The 17,885-nt window shown below is 43.1% G+C and overlaps 2 protein-coding genes across 14 annotated transcripts in view; one reads left to right on the top strand and one right to left on the bottom strand.

The window, feature by feature from the left end:
• TFB1M (transcription factor B1, mitochondrial) overlaps positions 1 to 12,563 on the top strand; it is a 51,572-nt gene extending 39,009 nt beyond the window's left edge. For both annotated transcript variants that reach the window (XM_019644184.1, XM_019644185.1), the window contains 2 exons: positions 6,192 to 6,319; positions 12,141 to 12,563. In XM_019644184.1, coding sequence (XP_019499729.1) covers positions 6,192 to 6,319; positions 12,141 to 12,363 — 351 coding nt within the window. In that variant the 3' untranslated portion in view covers positions 12,364 to 12,563. The remainder of the gene's footprint in view (positions 1 to 6,191; positions 6,320 to 12,140) is intronic.
• Positions 12,556 to 17,885, bottom strand: part of TIAM2 (TIAM Rac1 associated GEF 2) — a 143,907-nt gene continuing 138,577 nt past the window's right edge. For all 12 annotated transcript variants that reach the window (XM_019644173.1, XM_019644171.1, XM_019644174.1 and 9 more), the window contains 5 exons: positions 17,591 to 17,649; positions 16,844 to 16,949; positions 15,834 to 15,921; positions 15,347 to 15,501; positions 12,556 to 13,674 (listed from right to left, as the gene is read on the bottom strand). In XM_019644173.1, the coding sequence (XP_019499718.1) occupies positions 13,061 to 13,674; positions 15,347 to 15,501; positions 15,834 to 15,921; positions 16,844 to 16,949; positions 17,591 to 17,649 (1,022 nt within the window). In that variant the 3' untranslated portion in view covers positions 12,556 to 13,060. The remainder of the gene's footprint in view (positions 13,675 to 15,346; positions 15,502 to 15,833; positions 15,922 to 16,843; positions 16,950 to 17,590; positions 17,650 to 17,885) is intronic.

Genomic DNA, 17,885 nt, shown 5'->3' on the forward strand with positions numbered 1-17,885 from the left:
GTTACCTGTTCTGGTCCCACAAACTTAATGTGATTGACATAATCTTAAAATCATGGTTTTCTTCTGACCCGGTCTTAGGAAAACGAACAGTGAGCAGCTGTGAGCACCATCGGTCCCTTGTTTTCCTCCATCTTTAGGGTCTTTTTAAATAATGCTTTACGCTGGAGTGAACACTTTCTAACTTTTAAAATGGGTAGCTTGTAGGTTCGTTGACCGTAGTGAAAATAAAGATGAATATTCTTGAGTTTATGTGTCTTCGCAAATGTCGGTGAGGCTGTCCTAGTTCCTTCCGGTGACCCCGTAGTCAGGCGGGCACTGTGCACGCAGGCCGCGCTTCCGTTCGCTCTACTGTCTGTCGCCTTATTTTTACAACATTTTGTTGCTCCTGTTTATGTCTTCATGAGAAAGGACCTTGAGGATTGCTTTGTAACGTGTTCACCACATTATTTTAGAGTGTTAAGGCTGTCTCTGGACTGTGGTGACATTTGCGGATCAACTGAGTTTTTTCAATCCCATAAATAATATAAACCCGTATTTGCTGTGGTCTTCCCGTTGCAGTCTCTTTGCACATTATTTTGAAGTGCAGGACATAGTTCGTTTTAGTGCCGTCATGCATTGATATGAGATTGTGGGCGGAACGTGGAACGTGTCTCGTGTGGGCCTGGCGCCCCGCTCGCCGCCCCCCCGTCTTTCTCTGCCTCGGTTCCCAGGGACTCCCGCTCCCTCAGCTGCCCAGCCGGCCACCACCCCACACTCAAGGGTCCTGGGTGGTCTTTGGGATCTTGCCAAATCGGAGAGCTTGCATCAGTTTTAATCATTTCTCTGATTTATATTCATATCTCTGTGATACAGAGGGAGAACTGGGAGGCCCCTCGGACCTCCATGAGGTAAACTAGTGAAATCAGCACGTAAAGATGACGTCCCGTAGCTATAGGATTCACCTTTAACACCACAGACTGGATTTCAACAGGAAGCGCGGGACAGCCTGACCACACAGTTAAAGAAGAAAACCTCAGCGGAAGGAGGGCTCTGTGGGTGCCGCCGGCGCGTGGACTGGGGCATCCGGCGCCAGCGCCCCTCCAGCATCAGGTGCAGCCTGCTTCCATTTCATCGTCATCGTGGCGCTCGCACAGAACTGTGGTTTTATAGGAAGGGAGTGGACCGACTAGGCAACTGGAGGATAGCATCTCGTCTCTTTGGCAGTGTTAATGTATTTGGCTCACTTTGACTTAATATACTTCCATCCATGTTCATTTATCAGTCTTTTAATAATAATATTTTTATAGCAACAGCATCTGTTGAGTGCCTTGTGTGTTTGCTTAGTTAGATCATCCCTAAGGAACGGACTCATTCTGAGGGGGTCAGAGTTTCTGGGGATCTGGGCCGCCCACTGCCCCTAGCCGGGCAGCCCTGAGACTGTCTCTGCAACTCCTGCCACACACTCAGCTGCAGTGGGAGCAGGGCGCCTCTAGGTGGCGCTGTTTCACAAACACGAAGTCGTGGTTTGTAGGAAAGGCCATGGTTTCAGAAAGGTGTTTCCCCTGTCATCATCCGGGAGCTCCAGGTTACACACAACAGGAAATCCTAATCCAATGTTAGCACTTGTCCCTCTTGCATTTTGTTTAGAATTAAGTGTTCACCTCCCTGAAATTGTTTCCTTTCCTGGGACCAAGAGACCCGGACTCACCTTGTTGTTGTTTTTAGTAGTAGGCTCAATTTGTATCAGACTTACATTTACATACATAATTTTCACAGTAAAAACCTCTTTCTCTGCAGGCTTGTTTCTCTTCATGCACTCAGCACTCTCTGTCATTCTCTTACATGCTTATGCTCTGAGAAAAAACACTGTGTGACTCTTTAAAATCTGGGGACTTTTTTGTTTGTTTCTTTGTTTTTATGATTCCAAAGAGGAAAAAAACCAAAGATCTATAGGAGTAACAAAATGGTGGAGTGGAACTTCTACAGAAATTTACTATTGTTATAATAACAAACACAAATTGTAAGCTTCAGAGCAAGATATGTTGGTGCTAACTTTGTGTCAGTCTTGGTTGAATACATTGGTGTGGAATATGCAGAATGCTTGTAAAGTGTTTTAAGGTTCTACAACTGAAATTCTGTCCTTAAATTGGGCTTGGGACAAGGATTTCAGGCAGAATAAACTAATTATAGGAAAACTGATCTACACTCCTATGTGTAAATATTTTGTTTTTCTGCAAAATGCATAAGCATAAAAGCACAGGCATTAATGACTAGCCACTCTTTTATCCTTATCTGGGGAAGCTTTGGCTGGACTTATGACCTTCTGCTGCAGATGGTCAGTAGCTGGGTGTAGGTGCCTGAAAAGGAAGTAGTGGAGGAGGAACCACGCGTTCTGCGGTGTGCTCACCGGCCTGTCATCTCACCTGACACTGAACGTGACTCCCAAATGCCTCCCCCCGTGTTCCATCGGGCGGTGCCCACAGCCTCAGCACCAGCCAGACCCTTCCACCTGGTCTGCACGTTTCTGTCCCAGACAGCTCTGCTGACTGTGGCCCGTTCTTCTCGTGCCGTTCCTGAAGTCTTGTTGATTGCTCCCTGTCTCCATTCTCTTTTTCTCACTTTCCTTCTGTCCTCTTCCAGTTACGGTTCTGCCTCGCCTGATGAAATGGTAACTCCCTAGTCACTTTCCTCTCACTGGCTTGTCCGTCAATGGTCTTGAATGCCATGGGAGGCGTTAAAGACCCTTTCTTGCATAACGGCCAGTATTTCATGTGATAGTGGTTTAGCTCTTTGGTGTATTATGATCTCAGAGTCAGGAACCAGGCCGTTCGTGCTCCGGCTTTCCCCATATGTTGATGAGGGATCTGAGTTAGCAAGATCTAAGACTTGAGATTGCGTAGCTTCTTAGCCAGATCTCTTCTGAGTCCACACTGCGCCCTGAGCTCATAATCGGTCGTGTCCTGGACACCCTGGCCTAGGAAATGGAACGTCTGCCTCCAGCCTGTTGGAGCCAAGTCTGCAGACATTGAGAAATATCATCTCAGCTTGGAACAGCATTGATGTTAGACAGTGGGTTGCAGAGGCAAATATTTAATTCATTGTAAATCCTTAAACTTGAAATTGTAGTAAGTCATTTGGCTGTACTGATAGACTGAGTTTGGAAAGGGGCTGGCGATGTGGAAGTAGAATTTCTAAGTGCATCTAGTACCTGTGCACTGATTTCTTTTGTAACCAAACCCTTTAATAGACTTAAAGTCAAGGAAGGAACAAAATGGTTTTAAGTGAGCATTCAATTATAAGTACAAAGCATTTTTGTGTCTGTTGCCATAGTTACCAAACAGCTTTCCTGTGGTTTCAGAGGAAATGGGCTCCATCATTTAGAGTAATTCTGAGAAGGGCCTTGAGGGCAGAGGTGGAGAAGAGGGCGGTGAGGGTAGCACAGGAGGTGTCCAGGAGAAGCCGGACACACTACGGGGAGAGCCTTTCTCACAGTGAGTTCCCCAGGGTCCCCCACTAGTAGAAACTGTACTTGATTATGAGTGGAAAACTTTTTTTAGCCGTGATATACTGTTAGCTCTCTTAACTGGGTATCAGAATTCAAACTTTCGAAGTCTATTGCTACAGTTTACATGGGGTGCTGCTATATTTGCACGGGTTTTTAAAACTTTATTTAAATAAAGCAAATGTTAGGCATTTCCTGTATTTGCAAACACCAATTGTATCTCAAAGGAATGAAATAAAGATGAGGCCAAATTTTAAAATCCTGGGCAGCTGGCAGTGGCAGTTTCTGGCCTGGAAGGAGAAGGTGTCTATCGCTGTTCTTGTGTGTTTGCTCTTCATAGCGTTTAAATATTAGGTAGAGTTTTGATACTATTCCATGGATTTGGGTTAGGTGGGGCCTCAGTTTATCTCATATTTTGCTAAAATATTCTTTTGTCTGGAGACTGGCAGGCTCGTTGGATCACACCTGGCAACCGGGAGAATTCCTTTCAGAGCTGAGCCTGGGTCATTTGGAAGAATTGGACTGAACTAGTTGAAGGAGTCATGGAGGGGGGCAGGGTGAGAGGTCGGCAGGGGCAGGAGTGCCGTGAGCTCAGATGGTGGAAATGGCATGGAGAGTTGGTGTGACGGGGTGGGGTGACGTCTAGAGAATGGCCTGGAAGCTTCCCTGACAGTTGGGTTCACTTCTCTGCTCCAAGCCAGCAGGGGGCAAGGGGAGTGGACGTTTCAGAGTTCACAAGCCGGAGTCTGACATTTCCAGTCATTCCAGTGTATTTCGGGTGCTGCTTCCACTCTCCCCACTCAGACTATCTCTGCTGTTTCCTTCCCCAGAAGTGCTCTGAGATGAAGCCAGCTTTTCTCCCCAACCTCTAGCCGTACCCTGTTTAGTTGAGCCCTGACGTCACCTCCACAGCCCCCCATGCTGTCAGTCCCTCTCTTCTGTGTATGGATCACAGACCTCTGAGACCCCGGACCCTGTTCCATGGCATTGTAAAGATGGAAGGGAAGTCCTGGCTTTTAACCGAAGCACTGTTTTCTGCAGGAAGTACCTGTTACTGAAACTATGTAAGCAACACATAGAAACAGAACACAATGTAAAACCTGTTGAAACTTAATAAGAACTTAACGTCTCCAGGTAGTCGCTCTCTGAGGTGGAATAGCTGGTCTTCCACCGAAGGGGCGTAATCGTCACTGAAATGGCCTGAAGGCTGATGGACCTTTAGGGGAACACTCAGTGTGAAGAGGCCTCTCCATGGGCAGTTTTCGCTCCAGCTTAGCATCATCCCTGCGGTCAAGCTCGTCTAGTCACCTCCAATAGGTAAAGCTACAGCTAATGGAAAACATTTGCTTTGTGACACGATCAGTGATTAGGCGAGGGGAGGGCCTGGGGGGGTCAGCTTGCCCGTGAGGCAGCTCAGAGCCCCTCAGGAGAAACACTGCTGGCACCTCCAAAAACCATCCACGCCGCCTGAGGCTGGGCACAGCTCACGTCATTCTCTTCTTCCATTCTTGTCCACAGTCTCATGTCATGCAAGTGTTTGTCCTCCACCCCAAAAACTAAAAGCACAGCCCCCCATCCTCATACCATACAGGCCAATTTCCAGGAGTTTTTAGAGCCACACGATTCTTGAGAAGCAAGTCCTCCCAAGAGAACATGATAACCCCTGGAGAGTTAAAACAAACAAACAAAAAAAAATAGAAGTCCTTTTGAAAAGCGGTGGTTCAACCCACACTTCATAAATTGTGCGCTTTCTTAGCCTTTGTAGAGCCTGTATGAGGTGAAAGTAGCAAGCTGAACAAGTCTTTTGTAAGTTATTAACAGACGTCCCATTTCCTAGAGCAGCGTCGCTCCGGCCTTCGGTTGTGTGCGATCACAGCTTTGACTCCATTTCTCCCTTTGTCTGTACTTCCGACATTTTTCCTTTGTTATTTTGAATATATCCTTGTGAATCACCATGAGTCCATTTTTAGAATAAGTTAGGGTCTAAGGCTCTTATCAGACATGCCTGAAAAGTTTTATTTTGTGATAATTAAAGAATCTCAACAGCTAGCAGCAGCTTAACACTGAAATGGTGACATCTTTGGTAGTTTCCTTTTTCTATTTGGATCTTGCCTGTGCCTCTTGGGTCATTTAAAGTTGCTCCCAGAAAGCTATGACTGTGCAGACGCTGCTCATGAATTCTGTCCCGCTGATCAATCAGTGTCTGGACCAAAATAAGTGGTGCCCAACTTGATTCACTTCCTGGGGAGTTTAGTGCTAAGTGGTCCTTGGGGGCCCATCTGCCTTCTCTCTCTGCTTTGAAGGCTCCTCTTGTAGCCAGAACTGCTGCTGCAGCTTATTTTTTTTACTAATTCACAGGCTAAATAAAATATCCTAATGCTCTGTGTTATCTGCCTACTGACTTTAATGATTATTTGGATTGATCTTAAAGGCCATTGTAAAACTGCATTTTAAAATTAAGTGATCATCAAGCACAGGTCTAGTGGATGTCATTATAGAACCGATGCAGCCAACTGTGATTTCTGAGTCAGCTCAAATGCAAATGGAGCCTATTACATGCCTAGCGAAGATGAAACCGAAGCCCATGTACAGTTTATTTATGAAAATCATGCCTTTGACCACCCTTCCTCCTCTGGCTTATGAGTTAGACCATGCAACAAACTCGTGTGTTTGCTTGCAACAAACTGATGTGTGTTTGCTTACAACACAGGTGGATGTGGGCGTGGTGCACTTCACGCCCCTGACACAGCCCAGGATACAGCAGCCATTCAAGCTAGTGGAAAAAGTCGTCCAGAACGTGTTTCAGTTCCGAAGGAAATACTGCCACCGGGGGCTCGGGTAAGAATGCTTCCTCTTCCTATCAGCAGCGCTCTTATAAAATCCTCAATCACTGTTTTGAAGATGAAGCACTTTGTTTTCATGATTATTCGAGCTATCTATAAATACTACTCTCAGTTCAAATCCTGTGATGCACAAAGCTTGACGGCCACTGAGGAAAAGCAAAAGCCTTGATTTCACCTCAGATGGATGTCACAGCTTTTTTGTTTTGTTTTGTTTTGTTTTATCATAAGCACAACCTGAACCTGACACTCACAGTTTGTCCTGACCCTGTACTGGGAAGGTCGTGATTTCGCAGTCAGGACTCGGACTACCGGAACTGTTGCTTCTTGACATTTTTGACAGCGAGCGTGTGGTGTGTTTTTTTTTAATTTTTCATTAAAATAGAGTTGGAATACAGTATATTAGTTTCAGGTGTACAATGTAGTAATTTGACATTTATATACCTTACAGTGTGATCACTACAGTAAGTCTAGTATCCATCTGACACCATGCATAGTTATTACAACATTATTGACTATATTCCCTGTGCTGTACACTACATCCCATGGCTTATGTATTTTATACCTGGAAGTTTGTTCTTCTTGGTCTCCTTCACCTTTCCCACCCATCCCCCACCCCTTCCCTCTGGCAACCATCAGTTTGTATGCTTTATCTATGAGTCTGCTTATAAGTGCGATCACATGGTATTTGTCTTCCTCTGACTCATTTCACTTACCATCATACCCTCTGGGTCCATCTGTGTTGTCCCAAATGGCAAGATTTCATTCTTTTCTGTGGCTGATATTCTACTATATATATGTACCGCATCTTCTTTATCCAGTCGTCTAGCGATGGGCACTGGGTTGCTTCCATGTCTTGGCTACTGTAAATAGTGCTGCAATGAACATAGGGGTGCATATACCTTTTTGAATTAATGTGTTTGTTTTCTTCAGCTAAATGTACAGAAGTAGAATTGCTTGGTTGAACAGTAGTTCTATTTTTAATTTTTGAGGAACATCCGTACCATTTTCCATGGTGGCTGCACCAATTTACATTCCCACCAACCGTGCACCAGGGTTCCCTTTTCTCCACATCCTTGCCAACACATGTTGTTTGCTGATTTATTGATGATGGCCATTTTGACAGGTGTGAGGTAGTATCATTGTGGTTTTAATTTGTATTTCCCTGATGATTATTTTTTTTTAAGACTTTATTTTTTTAAGATTTTTTTTTTCAATTGGGGAATTGGGGGAGGGGAACAGTGTTGGGGAATTGGGGAAGGGGAACAGCCAAGTTGTTGTCATTCAGTCTTAGCTCAGCTGCAAGTCCAGTTGCGCCGCTCAGCTCAAGGTGCTGTGTTCAGTTAGTTGCAGGTGGGCGTAACCACCCTCCCATGCAGGAGTTGAACCAGCAGCCTCATTGTTAAGAGCGCACGCTCTATCCACTGATCCATCCTGGCAGCAGCTCATGGTGCTGAGTTCAGTCTTAGTTGCGGGTGGGTGTAGCCACCATCGCATGCAGGAGTCGAACCAGCAGCCTTGTTGTTAAGAGCGCATGCTCTAGCCACTGAGCTACCCGGGCGGCAGATCAACTCAAGGTGCCGAGTTCAGTCTTTAGTTGCAGGCGGGCAAAGCCCACCATCTCGAACAGGCAACCTTGTTGTTAGGAGCACGTGCTCTCACCAGCTGAGCCATCCTGCCATCTGTTGGCAGCTCACTGGCCCATGTGGGAATCGAACCGGCGACCCTGTTGCTTAGAGCTCACACTCTTGAGCAAGCTCTTAACCAACTGAGAGCCACTCAGCCAGCCCCTGATAATTATTGATATTGAGCATCTTTTCATATATCTGTTGGCCATCTGTATGTCGTCTTCAGAGAAATGTCTATTCAGGTCCTCTGCCCATTTTTTAATCAGGTTGTTTTCTTATTGAATTCTATGAGTTCCTTATATATTTTGGATATTACCCCTTATCAGGTATATCATTTGCAAATATCTTCTCCCAATTCAGTACATTGTCGTTTTGTTTTGTTAGTGGTTTCCTTTGCTGTGCTGAAGCTTTTTAGTTTGCTATAATCCCATTTGTTTTTTATTTGTTTCCCTTGCCTGAGGAGATATATCAGAAAAAAATATTACTAAGAGCAATGTCAGAGAGTTTACTGCCTGTGTTTTCTTCTAGGAGTTTTATAGTTTGGGGTCTTATATTTAAGTCTTTAATCCATTTTGAGCTTATTTTTATATATGATATAGAATGTAATCCAGTTTAGTTTTTTTGCATGAATCTGTCCAGTTTTCCCAACCCCATTTATTGAAGAGACTGTCTTTCCCCCATTGTATATTCTTGCTTCCTTTGTCATGCATTAATTTACCATATAAGTGAGGGTTTATTTCTGGGTCCTCTGTTCTGTTCTGCTGATCTGTGTGTCTGTTTTGGTGCCAGTACCATTCTGTTTTTGATTATATAGCTTTGTCCATGTAGTCTGAAATCAGGGAGCCTGACACCTCCAACTTTGTTCTTAATTCTCAAGATTTGGCTATTCAGGGTCTTTTGTGATTCCATATAAATTTTAGGATTATTTGTTCTAGTTGTGAGAAGAATGCCATCGGTAGTTTGATAGGGATTGCACTGACTATGTACATTGCTTTTTGTAGTATGGACATTTTAACATTAATCCATCTAATCCATGAGCATGGTATATACTTCCATTTATTTGTGTTCTCTTCATTTTCTTTCTTCAGTGTCTAATAGTTTTCAGAGTGTAGGTCTCACACATCCTTGGTTAAATTTATTCCTAAGTATTTTATTCTTTTAAATATAATTGTAAATGATAGTGTTCTCTTAATTTCTCCTTCTGATTGTTTGTTGTTGATGTATAGAAATGCAACAGATATCTGTTTATTAATTTTGTATCCTGCAACTTTACTGAATTTATTTATTAGTTCCAATAGTTTTTTTGGTAGTTTTTGGGTTTCTGTATGTAGTATCCTGTCTTCTGCAAATAGTGAATTTTACTTCTTCCTTTCTAGTTTTGGATGCTTTTTATTGCTCTGATACAGGACTTCCAATACTATGTTGAATAAAAGTGGTGAAAGTGGGCATTCTTGTCTTGTTCCTGATGTTTTGGCTTTTCACCATTAAGTGTGACGTTAGGTGTGGGTTTCTCATATGTTGAAGTATGTTCCCTCTGTACCCACTGTGTTGAGAGTTTTTATCATAAATGTTGAATTTTATCAAATGATTTTTATGCATCTATTGAGATGATTATATGATTTTTACCCTTGGTTTTATTGATGTATTGTATCATGTTGATTGATCTGCATATTGAACCATCTTTGCATCCCTGGAACAAACCCACTTGACCATGGTATATAATCCTTTTAATGGATTGTTGAATTCATTCTGCTAATATTTTGTTGAGAATTTTAGCATTTGTGTTTCTCAGGTATATTGGCCTATAATTTTCTTTCTTTGGCCTGTAATGTCTTTGTCTGGCTTTGGTATCAGGGTGATACTGGCCTCAGAATGAGCTTGGAAGTGTTCTTTCCTCTTCAGTTTTTTTTTCTCATATTTTGAAAAGGATAGAAATTAATTCTTTAAATGTTTGGTAGAATTCACCTATGAAGCTGTCTGGTCCTGAACTTCTGTTTCTTGGGAGTTTTTTATTACTGCTTCAATTTCATTGCTAGTAATGAGTCTGTTCAGATTCTTTCTTCATTGTTTAGTCTAGAAAGTTGTATATTTCTAGAAATTTATCTATGTCTTCTAGGTTGTTCAATTTGTTGGCATATAATTGTTCGTAGTATTATTTTATGATCCTTTGTGTTTCTGTGGTATAGGTTGTACTTTCTCTTTTATTTTGTATTTCTCTGTGGGGGAGGGGTTCCTCAATGAGTCTGGCTAAAAGTTGATGAATTTTGTTTATCTTTCCAAAGAACCAGAGCTTTTAGTTTCATAGTTCTTTTCTTTTTTTAAAAGATTTTATTGGGGAGTTGGGGAATCGGGGAAGGGGAACAGACAAGTTGCTGTCCTTTTGTTCTTCAGTCTAGTTGTGGAGGACGTCGCTTCACTGGCCCATGTTGGTATTATCATTGCGCTCTTCCTCTTCAGTCTAGTTGTGGAGGACGTCGCTTCACTGGTCCATGTTGGTATTATCATTGCGCTCTTCCTGGGGGAGGTAAATCGGTCACTGGCCATTGGATGGCACTCACAGTGGCTCACAGCAGCTCACGCTGGCTGCCAGCCACACACAGTAGCTTATGGCAGCCTCGCTATAGCAGGGGCTACAGCCTACGCCATCCCCGGCAACTCGGGGCAGCCCAGCTCCAGGTTGAGCAGTTGTTTAGCATCTTAGCTGTAGAGGGCACAGCGTCACTGGCCCTCATGTGGGATCCGAACCGGGACCCTGCTGCTCAGAACTGGTGTCCCAAGCCAACTCTTTTTTTTTTTTTTTTTAAGCTGAGCCATCCTGCCACCTGTTGGCAGCTCAGCGGCTGCTCAGCTCGGGCCAGGACTCGAACCACTGTTGCTCAGAGCTCAAGCTGTTGAGCGAGCTCTTAACCAACTGAGCCACTCGGCCAGCAAGCCTTCCAAGCCAACTCTTAACCAACATGCCACTCCGCCAGCCCTCATAGTTCTTTTCTATTGCTTTTTTAGTTTCTAATTCATTTCTTTCCACTCTGATCTTTATAATTTCCTTCTTTCTACTTATTTTGGATTTTGTTTGTTCTTTTCTAGTTTCCTTTAGGTGTAAAATTAGATTTGGGATTCTTTTTCTTAAGGTAGGCCTGAATTGCTGGGAACTTCTCTCTGAGAACTGCTTTTGCTCAATCCCAAACATTTTGGAAAGCTTGTCTTCATTTGTCTCAAGGTAGATTTTTATTTCCCTGCTTTATTTCCTCTGTACAGAATAGACCTGATTCAGGGGAGGAGACTGGGAATCACAAAAAGTATACCCTACTTTTGGAAATTCTGGAATTGGTCTGAGCCAGTGTTTCTAAGACAAGCCCCTAGCTAAGTGATAGGCCCCATTCATTTCACATACAGAGTCCCCTGGGCAGACATGGAGCAAGTAGCGTGACCTGCTCTCACCTGTTGGCATCCTTCAGTCACACCATACATTGGCCCCAGATGTTAGGAACTATGATTAGACCCTCCTTGCCCTGAAACTGAACTCACAGATCTCAGCCAGCTCACCCTGAGAGTGTGGGGAACATGAAGTTCTTTACTTGAGAGTACCATCAGCTGTAAGAAAAACTCAGTCTCAGAAAAACTTAGTATCAGTTTTGCTACTCCTTTTAAAACAGTGATTTGATTTGGTTAGATGAACTACAAAATATATACTTCTAATTAATTTTAAAGGTGCTTTAAAATATCTTAAAGAATAGGAATAGCTATTTGCATTTCCACATCAGTTGTTTTCTGACTTTGGCAAAAAAGATCATTCTTTTGGGGTAAAGAGTTCCAAAAGCTAAGTTCAAATTATAGAGAATCAAAACTGATGATACATCATCACACGAGAACAGACAACGGTCGGACTAAAATGGGAGGCAAATCAAACTTATATTTTGCTAAGAATGCAAATGAGCAGACATTCCTTTAAGCTTACCTTAAAAATGCATGTATTGATTTAGCTTTGAAAAATATTTTCCCTGTGAACACGCCTGGCAGGTGAGTTAGCTCTGCCTTCGGTGGTCGTGCCTGGTCTGTAACTGAAGTCCTTGTTCCTCGGCCTCCTCCAGCTCTCAGGTTGTCAGAACCATGTCATTTTCAAATGAGGGTTGAAGGAAGCGTCGTTATCTGCATAATTTCTAAAATACAATTCTGATGTTTTTCTTTTCTTAGAATGTTATTCCCTGAAGCACAGCGCTTAGAAAGCACCGGAAAACTCTTACAGTGGGCAGACGTGGACCCTACTCTTCGACCCAGGCAACTCACCATCTCACATTTCAGGAGCCTCTGTGATGTGTACCGAAAAATGTGTGATGAAGACCCAAACCTCTTTGCTTATAATTTCAGAGAAGAATCCAAGAAAAATAAAAGCAAAAAGCAGGAAAAAAGAGAATGACAGTGAGAGTTACAGACTATAGCTGCCACTTCCGGGGCGAGCAGCTTACTGGATGTTGGTTTTCACAAGGCCGAGCTTCCCATATGTGGACTCTTTTGCCTTCTACAGAATGACAATAAAAATACCAATTACCGGATGTGACTTCCTTCCCATTTACTGTACAGCTTGGTAGAGAAAATAAATATAATCAAGTTACAGTACAAGCTTTCTTTTAATGTATACTGCATAGATAGGACATGTTTAGTAAAAACAGCATCTATTACAAAAACGAAATATCTGCACATTGTGCCCCTAACCCACATTAAAATAAATATGCTTTAAATAAAGCAAAAACTAACAAAGAAAATGCCCAGAGGACTGGAAAAAAATGACTTTTTTTAAAAGCTATTCATCACAACTTCCCCACCTTACTTTTTCCATATAAATTAAAATAATTAGAATGCAGTTTTAATGATTCTAAGTCATTTTGATACCTGCTCAAAAGGAATATAAACCTAAGTAATTTACAGATTCTGACCAGTTTCATCTAGTTTTCTGATCCACAATAAATTAAAATAACTTAAATCTTTACAACTATCTTGTGGGAAAATGTATACTGCACAAAACCCAATAAGGAATAGTTTTTCTGCAATTTCCACTTTACCACCAGTTTAAAAATAAAACGAGCAGTTCGGTCCACATCTGGATTGAGACTGTACTATGACTTCCCGTGGCTCTCTGTGTCATAAAAACACTCCTCGTTGACCACCGACGTTAAACTCTGGACGCTGAATTCTCGCTCAAGAACAGAATTGAGATCGAGGTTGGCGTTTTCAGACTGACTGTCAAGGGACTGGTGACGAATCTGCGCCTTTAGCAGGGTCCCCCTCTCCCTCTTGGTGCTGTTTGCTTTCCGTTTAATGGCGCAGAAGTGCCCCCGGACCAATTTGGGCTGCTGCCCCCTTCCCGGCTGGCTGTCCGTGCCAGGCTGCGGCTCAGCCAGATGGGCATCCGGGTCCTCGGAGATCCTTAGTCTCTCAAACTGAATCTCGATGTCTTTGGTAGGGCTGCCCTGTTCCCGAGTCTGGTGGCAGTCGTCCTCTTCGTCGCTCAGAATGTCGCTCTCTTTGATGAGACCCTCTGAAAAGTCTGTCACGCCTGTCGGGGGGTGCTTCTGGGCGTCCTGCTGGCCCCCGGCCGCGTGGCAGCCGCTGTCCTGGGTGCTGCTGCTCAGGCTGCACTCGTCGGAGCCCAGCGAGCTGCCCTTGCCCGGCTCGCTGGGCCACTCGCTGCTGGAGGAATTCTTGAGGACTTTTAAGGACCTGGATGAAGCTGCAGGAAGAGAAACACATTTCCCTTCGTGATCAACAGACTCCACTGTGTGCAGTGTTTGTATGGTAAGTTACCTGATTTAGCATCTTAATTACTTAAGACTGTATCAGCTCACTTCAGTGACCAACGATCCTGGGACTTGAGCAAAAAAACACGTAGGTGATGCTAGTGTGGAAATTTTTGCTCACGTTTATCTGAAACTTTAAGTCAGGGAATTTGGCATTTTTAGATGACCAGTTATCCAAGCTCAATTATTTAGATAGAATAAATTACAAACTATCATAAGGGCTGAGGTTTTTATTTTGCCAATGGAGAAATGGAAAAGTTAGTTATTAATAAAACCTACGTTCCTTTTCTTCACCAACATACTTAGTAGTTTGATAGCCAAGATTACATGCTGTTTCTGTGCCTACCTCCTCGCCTTTACTTCCCTTGCTGCTCAGTTAAAAGTAGAAAAGTGCACTTTATCTCTCATGAGAACTGTCTGCGCGAATTTCTAACCAACTTTCCAAGATTTACTATGAATATGTAATCATTTGTGTATGGGTTTCATTCCTTTCTCTTGGGTTGAAGCGGGGAGAGGGAGCTCTCAGTTGTGGTGTTTCTGCAGACAGCAGCCTGTTTTCGATGCCACAGCTGCTTTGGGCAATAGAGGAAAAAATAGAAAATACACAGTAAATCTGAAGAGGGCAAACTGTGACCAAAAAGGATATGCATTTTGTAAGACTAAAAACAACATCAAAGATAATAAGGTTGTTAATATAGAAAGAAAATTCTAAAACCTTAAGCTGAAATTTCAAAAATAGGCAAAAAGTTTAAGAACAGCATGATTCAGAATGTTTACCTGCTGACTTATTAATTGGGTAAAAATGAGTATTTAGGTTTCTTGATCTTAATTCATGAAGTACTGACTCTAATTGGGAGTGGTTATATTTTATAAAAGGTCTGGGAACAAGAGGCATATTTAGGTTTCTTAAAAGGAAATAAAGTTGCCACTACCTTCTCACACTGGGTATTTGGGTGTCTGGTTTAGAGCTTACAAAGTTACTGCTGATAATTTACAAAGTGATGACTTACTGCTGTATTATAAGAGCGTGTTTCCATGTCTTGGCAACCTTGAATCATGCTGCAGTGAACATAGGGGTACATACAGTGTTTACAACCTAGGTGTCCTTTGATGGGCGACTGGATAAAGATGGGATATCTATATAGATATAGATACAGATATCTTTATATAGATATAGATAGATACACAATGGTATAATACTCGTACTCAGCCATAAGACGAAATACTGCCATTTGTGACAAGATGGATGGATCTTGAGATTATCATGCTAAGTGAAATAAGTCAGAAAAAGTCAAAGACTTCACTCATATGTGGGATATAAAACTGAAAGCAACAGACAACAGTTTAGTGGTTACCAGAGGGTAAGGGGGGAGAGGGGCAGTAGAAGAGGTAAAGGAGGGTCAAATATATGGTGATGGAAGGAGAACTGACACGGGGTGGTGAACACACAATGTGCTATTTAGATGATGTATTATGAAATTGTACATTTGAAGCCGATACGATTTTTTTAACCTATGTCATCCCGATAATTTTTTTTTTTTTAAGCATGTATCCTTTAGAGAAGCTCTGTTTTTTGAAACTCCACGAGGCTAGCACAGTTCTCACCTAATTTGGCTGAAACAGGCACGCGGTTCTTCATCGGGACCAGGCGGTCCTTACACGTTTTCTCCAGGGGTAATTCACACTTTATGTGACGCCTGAAGTTTTCCCTCAGAATAGATCGGATCACCTTGACAATGTTGGTTTTGCTTTCGCTGTCACTGGGGGGGGGGGGGGGGGGGGGGGCCGAGAGGGAGAGAAAGAGCAGCATCAGTGTCATGGTGCTTCGAGTCCACGTTCCCTGGTCCTCCCGGGACACATTGCAGGTCTCAGGACAGACTGCCAGCAAGTCACCAGCCTGTGTGCCGTGGGCTCCTCACTTACAAAAGGAGTGAGAACTGAAGATCTTTTGAACACTAGGATTTGGGTATGTTTTTGATCAGTGTATTCTAGAACCACAGTTCAGGAGGGCACTAAAAATTAACTCCCCATCTTAAGAGTGCGTCATTCTGTCTTCCTCCCATTGGCTTTAATTTTTGGAAGTCAGTAATACCTGCAGCACAACTGAAAGATGGTTTCTGGCCGTCCTTCTATTTCTGACTTCGTGTGGATCAGCTCCCACAGGGAATTATTTTCGGAGCCTGTGTGAAAGGCGATACAAACAAGAGTCCACAACTTTGCCAAACAGCCCGTGGTTAAGAACACTTGTGAAGTTTAAAACACATCATTTAATGACTCTTTAAAACATCAACTATGCCCAGTCCCAACTCATCATTTTCTTCTGTGGCTTATTCTGTGTATGACTTTCACAAAAAGCAAAACGCTTTCTAGTTACTTCTTAGCATGCCCTGCTGAAGTTCCCATCCATCTGAGTGCCCCCGCCCCTAACCCCTGGATTCCATCTCTGTGGGGAAGAGGGGAAGTGGCTCCTGTTTTCAGACCATTCCTTGGAAGGAACAGTAGGAAGTGCTTCAGGTAAGAGAGGTCAGCCCCAAGTTTGTCATGTTCTAGGGAGCGTCAGCACGTCGACAGAAATCAGACACCGGGACGTCACTGCGTGCCTTAGCCTGTCAGTCCTTTCCATCACCAGAGGCACAGTCACCAGAACATGTTATTCTGGAAGGATCGCTGAATGTTGTACAGGGTTGAAGATTTTTTTTTTCTTGTTTATACACCATTTATGATATTGTTCTCTCTCAAGGAATTTTCTGGTGAATCCAAATTTGTAAAACCTTAAATTGATGGACCTTTGTTTCTTTAACAAATTTTAGGGTATCGAGGATATTAGGCAGAAAGAAAAAAATGTTGAAAAACTGTTGATAGTGAAAAGAAGAAAACAATGAAGTATTTAGCCAAGAAAAACCATCCATTCGCATTTACTTTCTTCGCAAGTCTGTAAGGAGACATCAAAGCAACCTCTCTTACCTTCGTTCCCTTTTCTGTATAACATCAGAAACAATCCCCAAGGTTCTAACCTATTTTTTCATCCCACCATTCAAATAAATGTCTTACGATGTTGTTTTTTTTTTTTCTTCCTGGCATTGTACTACATGAAACAATTACCTGCTGTATTCCCCAGTCTGACTTGAAGTGCGGATATGGGGACCAGCCAGCGGAATTTAAATGGGTCCAAGTCAGCAGAGCTGTGAGGTGGCCGGGAATTCGAGGGCTGGAATGTGAAAGCCCCCAGAAAAGTGTCACAGCAAGCTCTCACACAGGGAGGGCGCGCGCACAGTAGGGGCCCCCTAAGTCCTCCCCGGTGCCAGGCTCTGTGCAGCTGTGGGGGTGTTCCTGTGCAGAAATGCTTCCACTCGGGCATGCTCACAGACTGGGCAGGGGTAGGGCAGAGGCGGGGTTGGGGGAGCAGGGAGTTCTTGCTTGTCCCAAGCAAAAATGACAACCAAGCCTTCCATGTCCTCACATTACCTCTGAGTGGTAGCTGATGGCTTATAGTAGCCACAGCTTTTTTTTTTTTTTTGTAAGTCAAGGTAAAAGTCACTTGAAACGAAAGTTACACAGACTCTCATGTATATAGAGCAAACCTGGGCCATTTTCAGGGATATAAAAGCTGGTTTGCTATGTATTCTGTGAAGGCCCCAGCATGGGTATTTGTCTGCATCTTCTTTTAAAACATACATCTTTTGTGGGAAGAATAAGAAATACCTTAAGTATTTGATTTGCTCAGCTGCCCTAGGAATAAGTAATATCAGCCTGTGAGGCCTGGGTGCTTAGCTGGCATCTCAGGTCAACGTTAATAGGAAGATACAGCCATGAAACAGTAGCTTTCATTAAAATTAATTCTTGTCTTACCAATTTCTTTTTCAGTTTGCAGTTTTCTTTATAAACCAGTATGACAGCTCTCTTAAAAACTAAAGAAAAGAGAAAGAAAAGGCTTTCATTATTTTATACAAACTCTTCCAAGGTTGAACAGGAGCTCAACTTCTTAATAGAACAAAGCTCTTCAAACTTAATAAAGCTCCAACGCCCCGCTATGCCAGCACGCGAGCGAATCAGTGGTCCTCCTTCTGTTCCTATTGGAACTGTGCAGAAGCACCTGCTTAGTTAAAAGCTATCAGCTGACGTGGATTCCTGTTTTGTTTTATGG

This window comes from Hipposideros armiger, unplaced genomic scaffold (genome assembly GCF_001890085.2).
Source record: "Hipposideros armiger isolate ML-2016 unplaced genomic scaffold, ASM189008v1 scaffold_86, whole genome shotgun sequence".
NCBI lineage: Eukaryota > Metazoa > Chordata > Mammalia > Chiroptera > Hipposideridae > Hipposideros > Hipposideros armiger.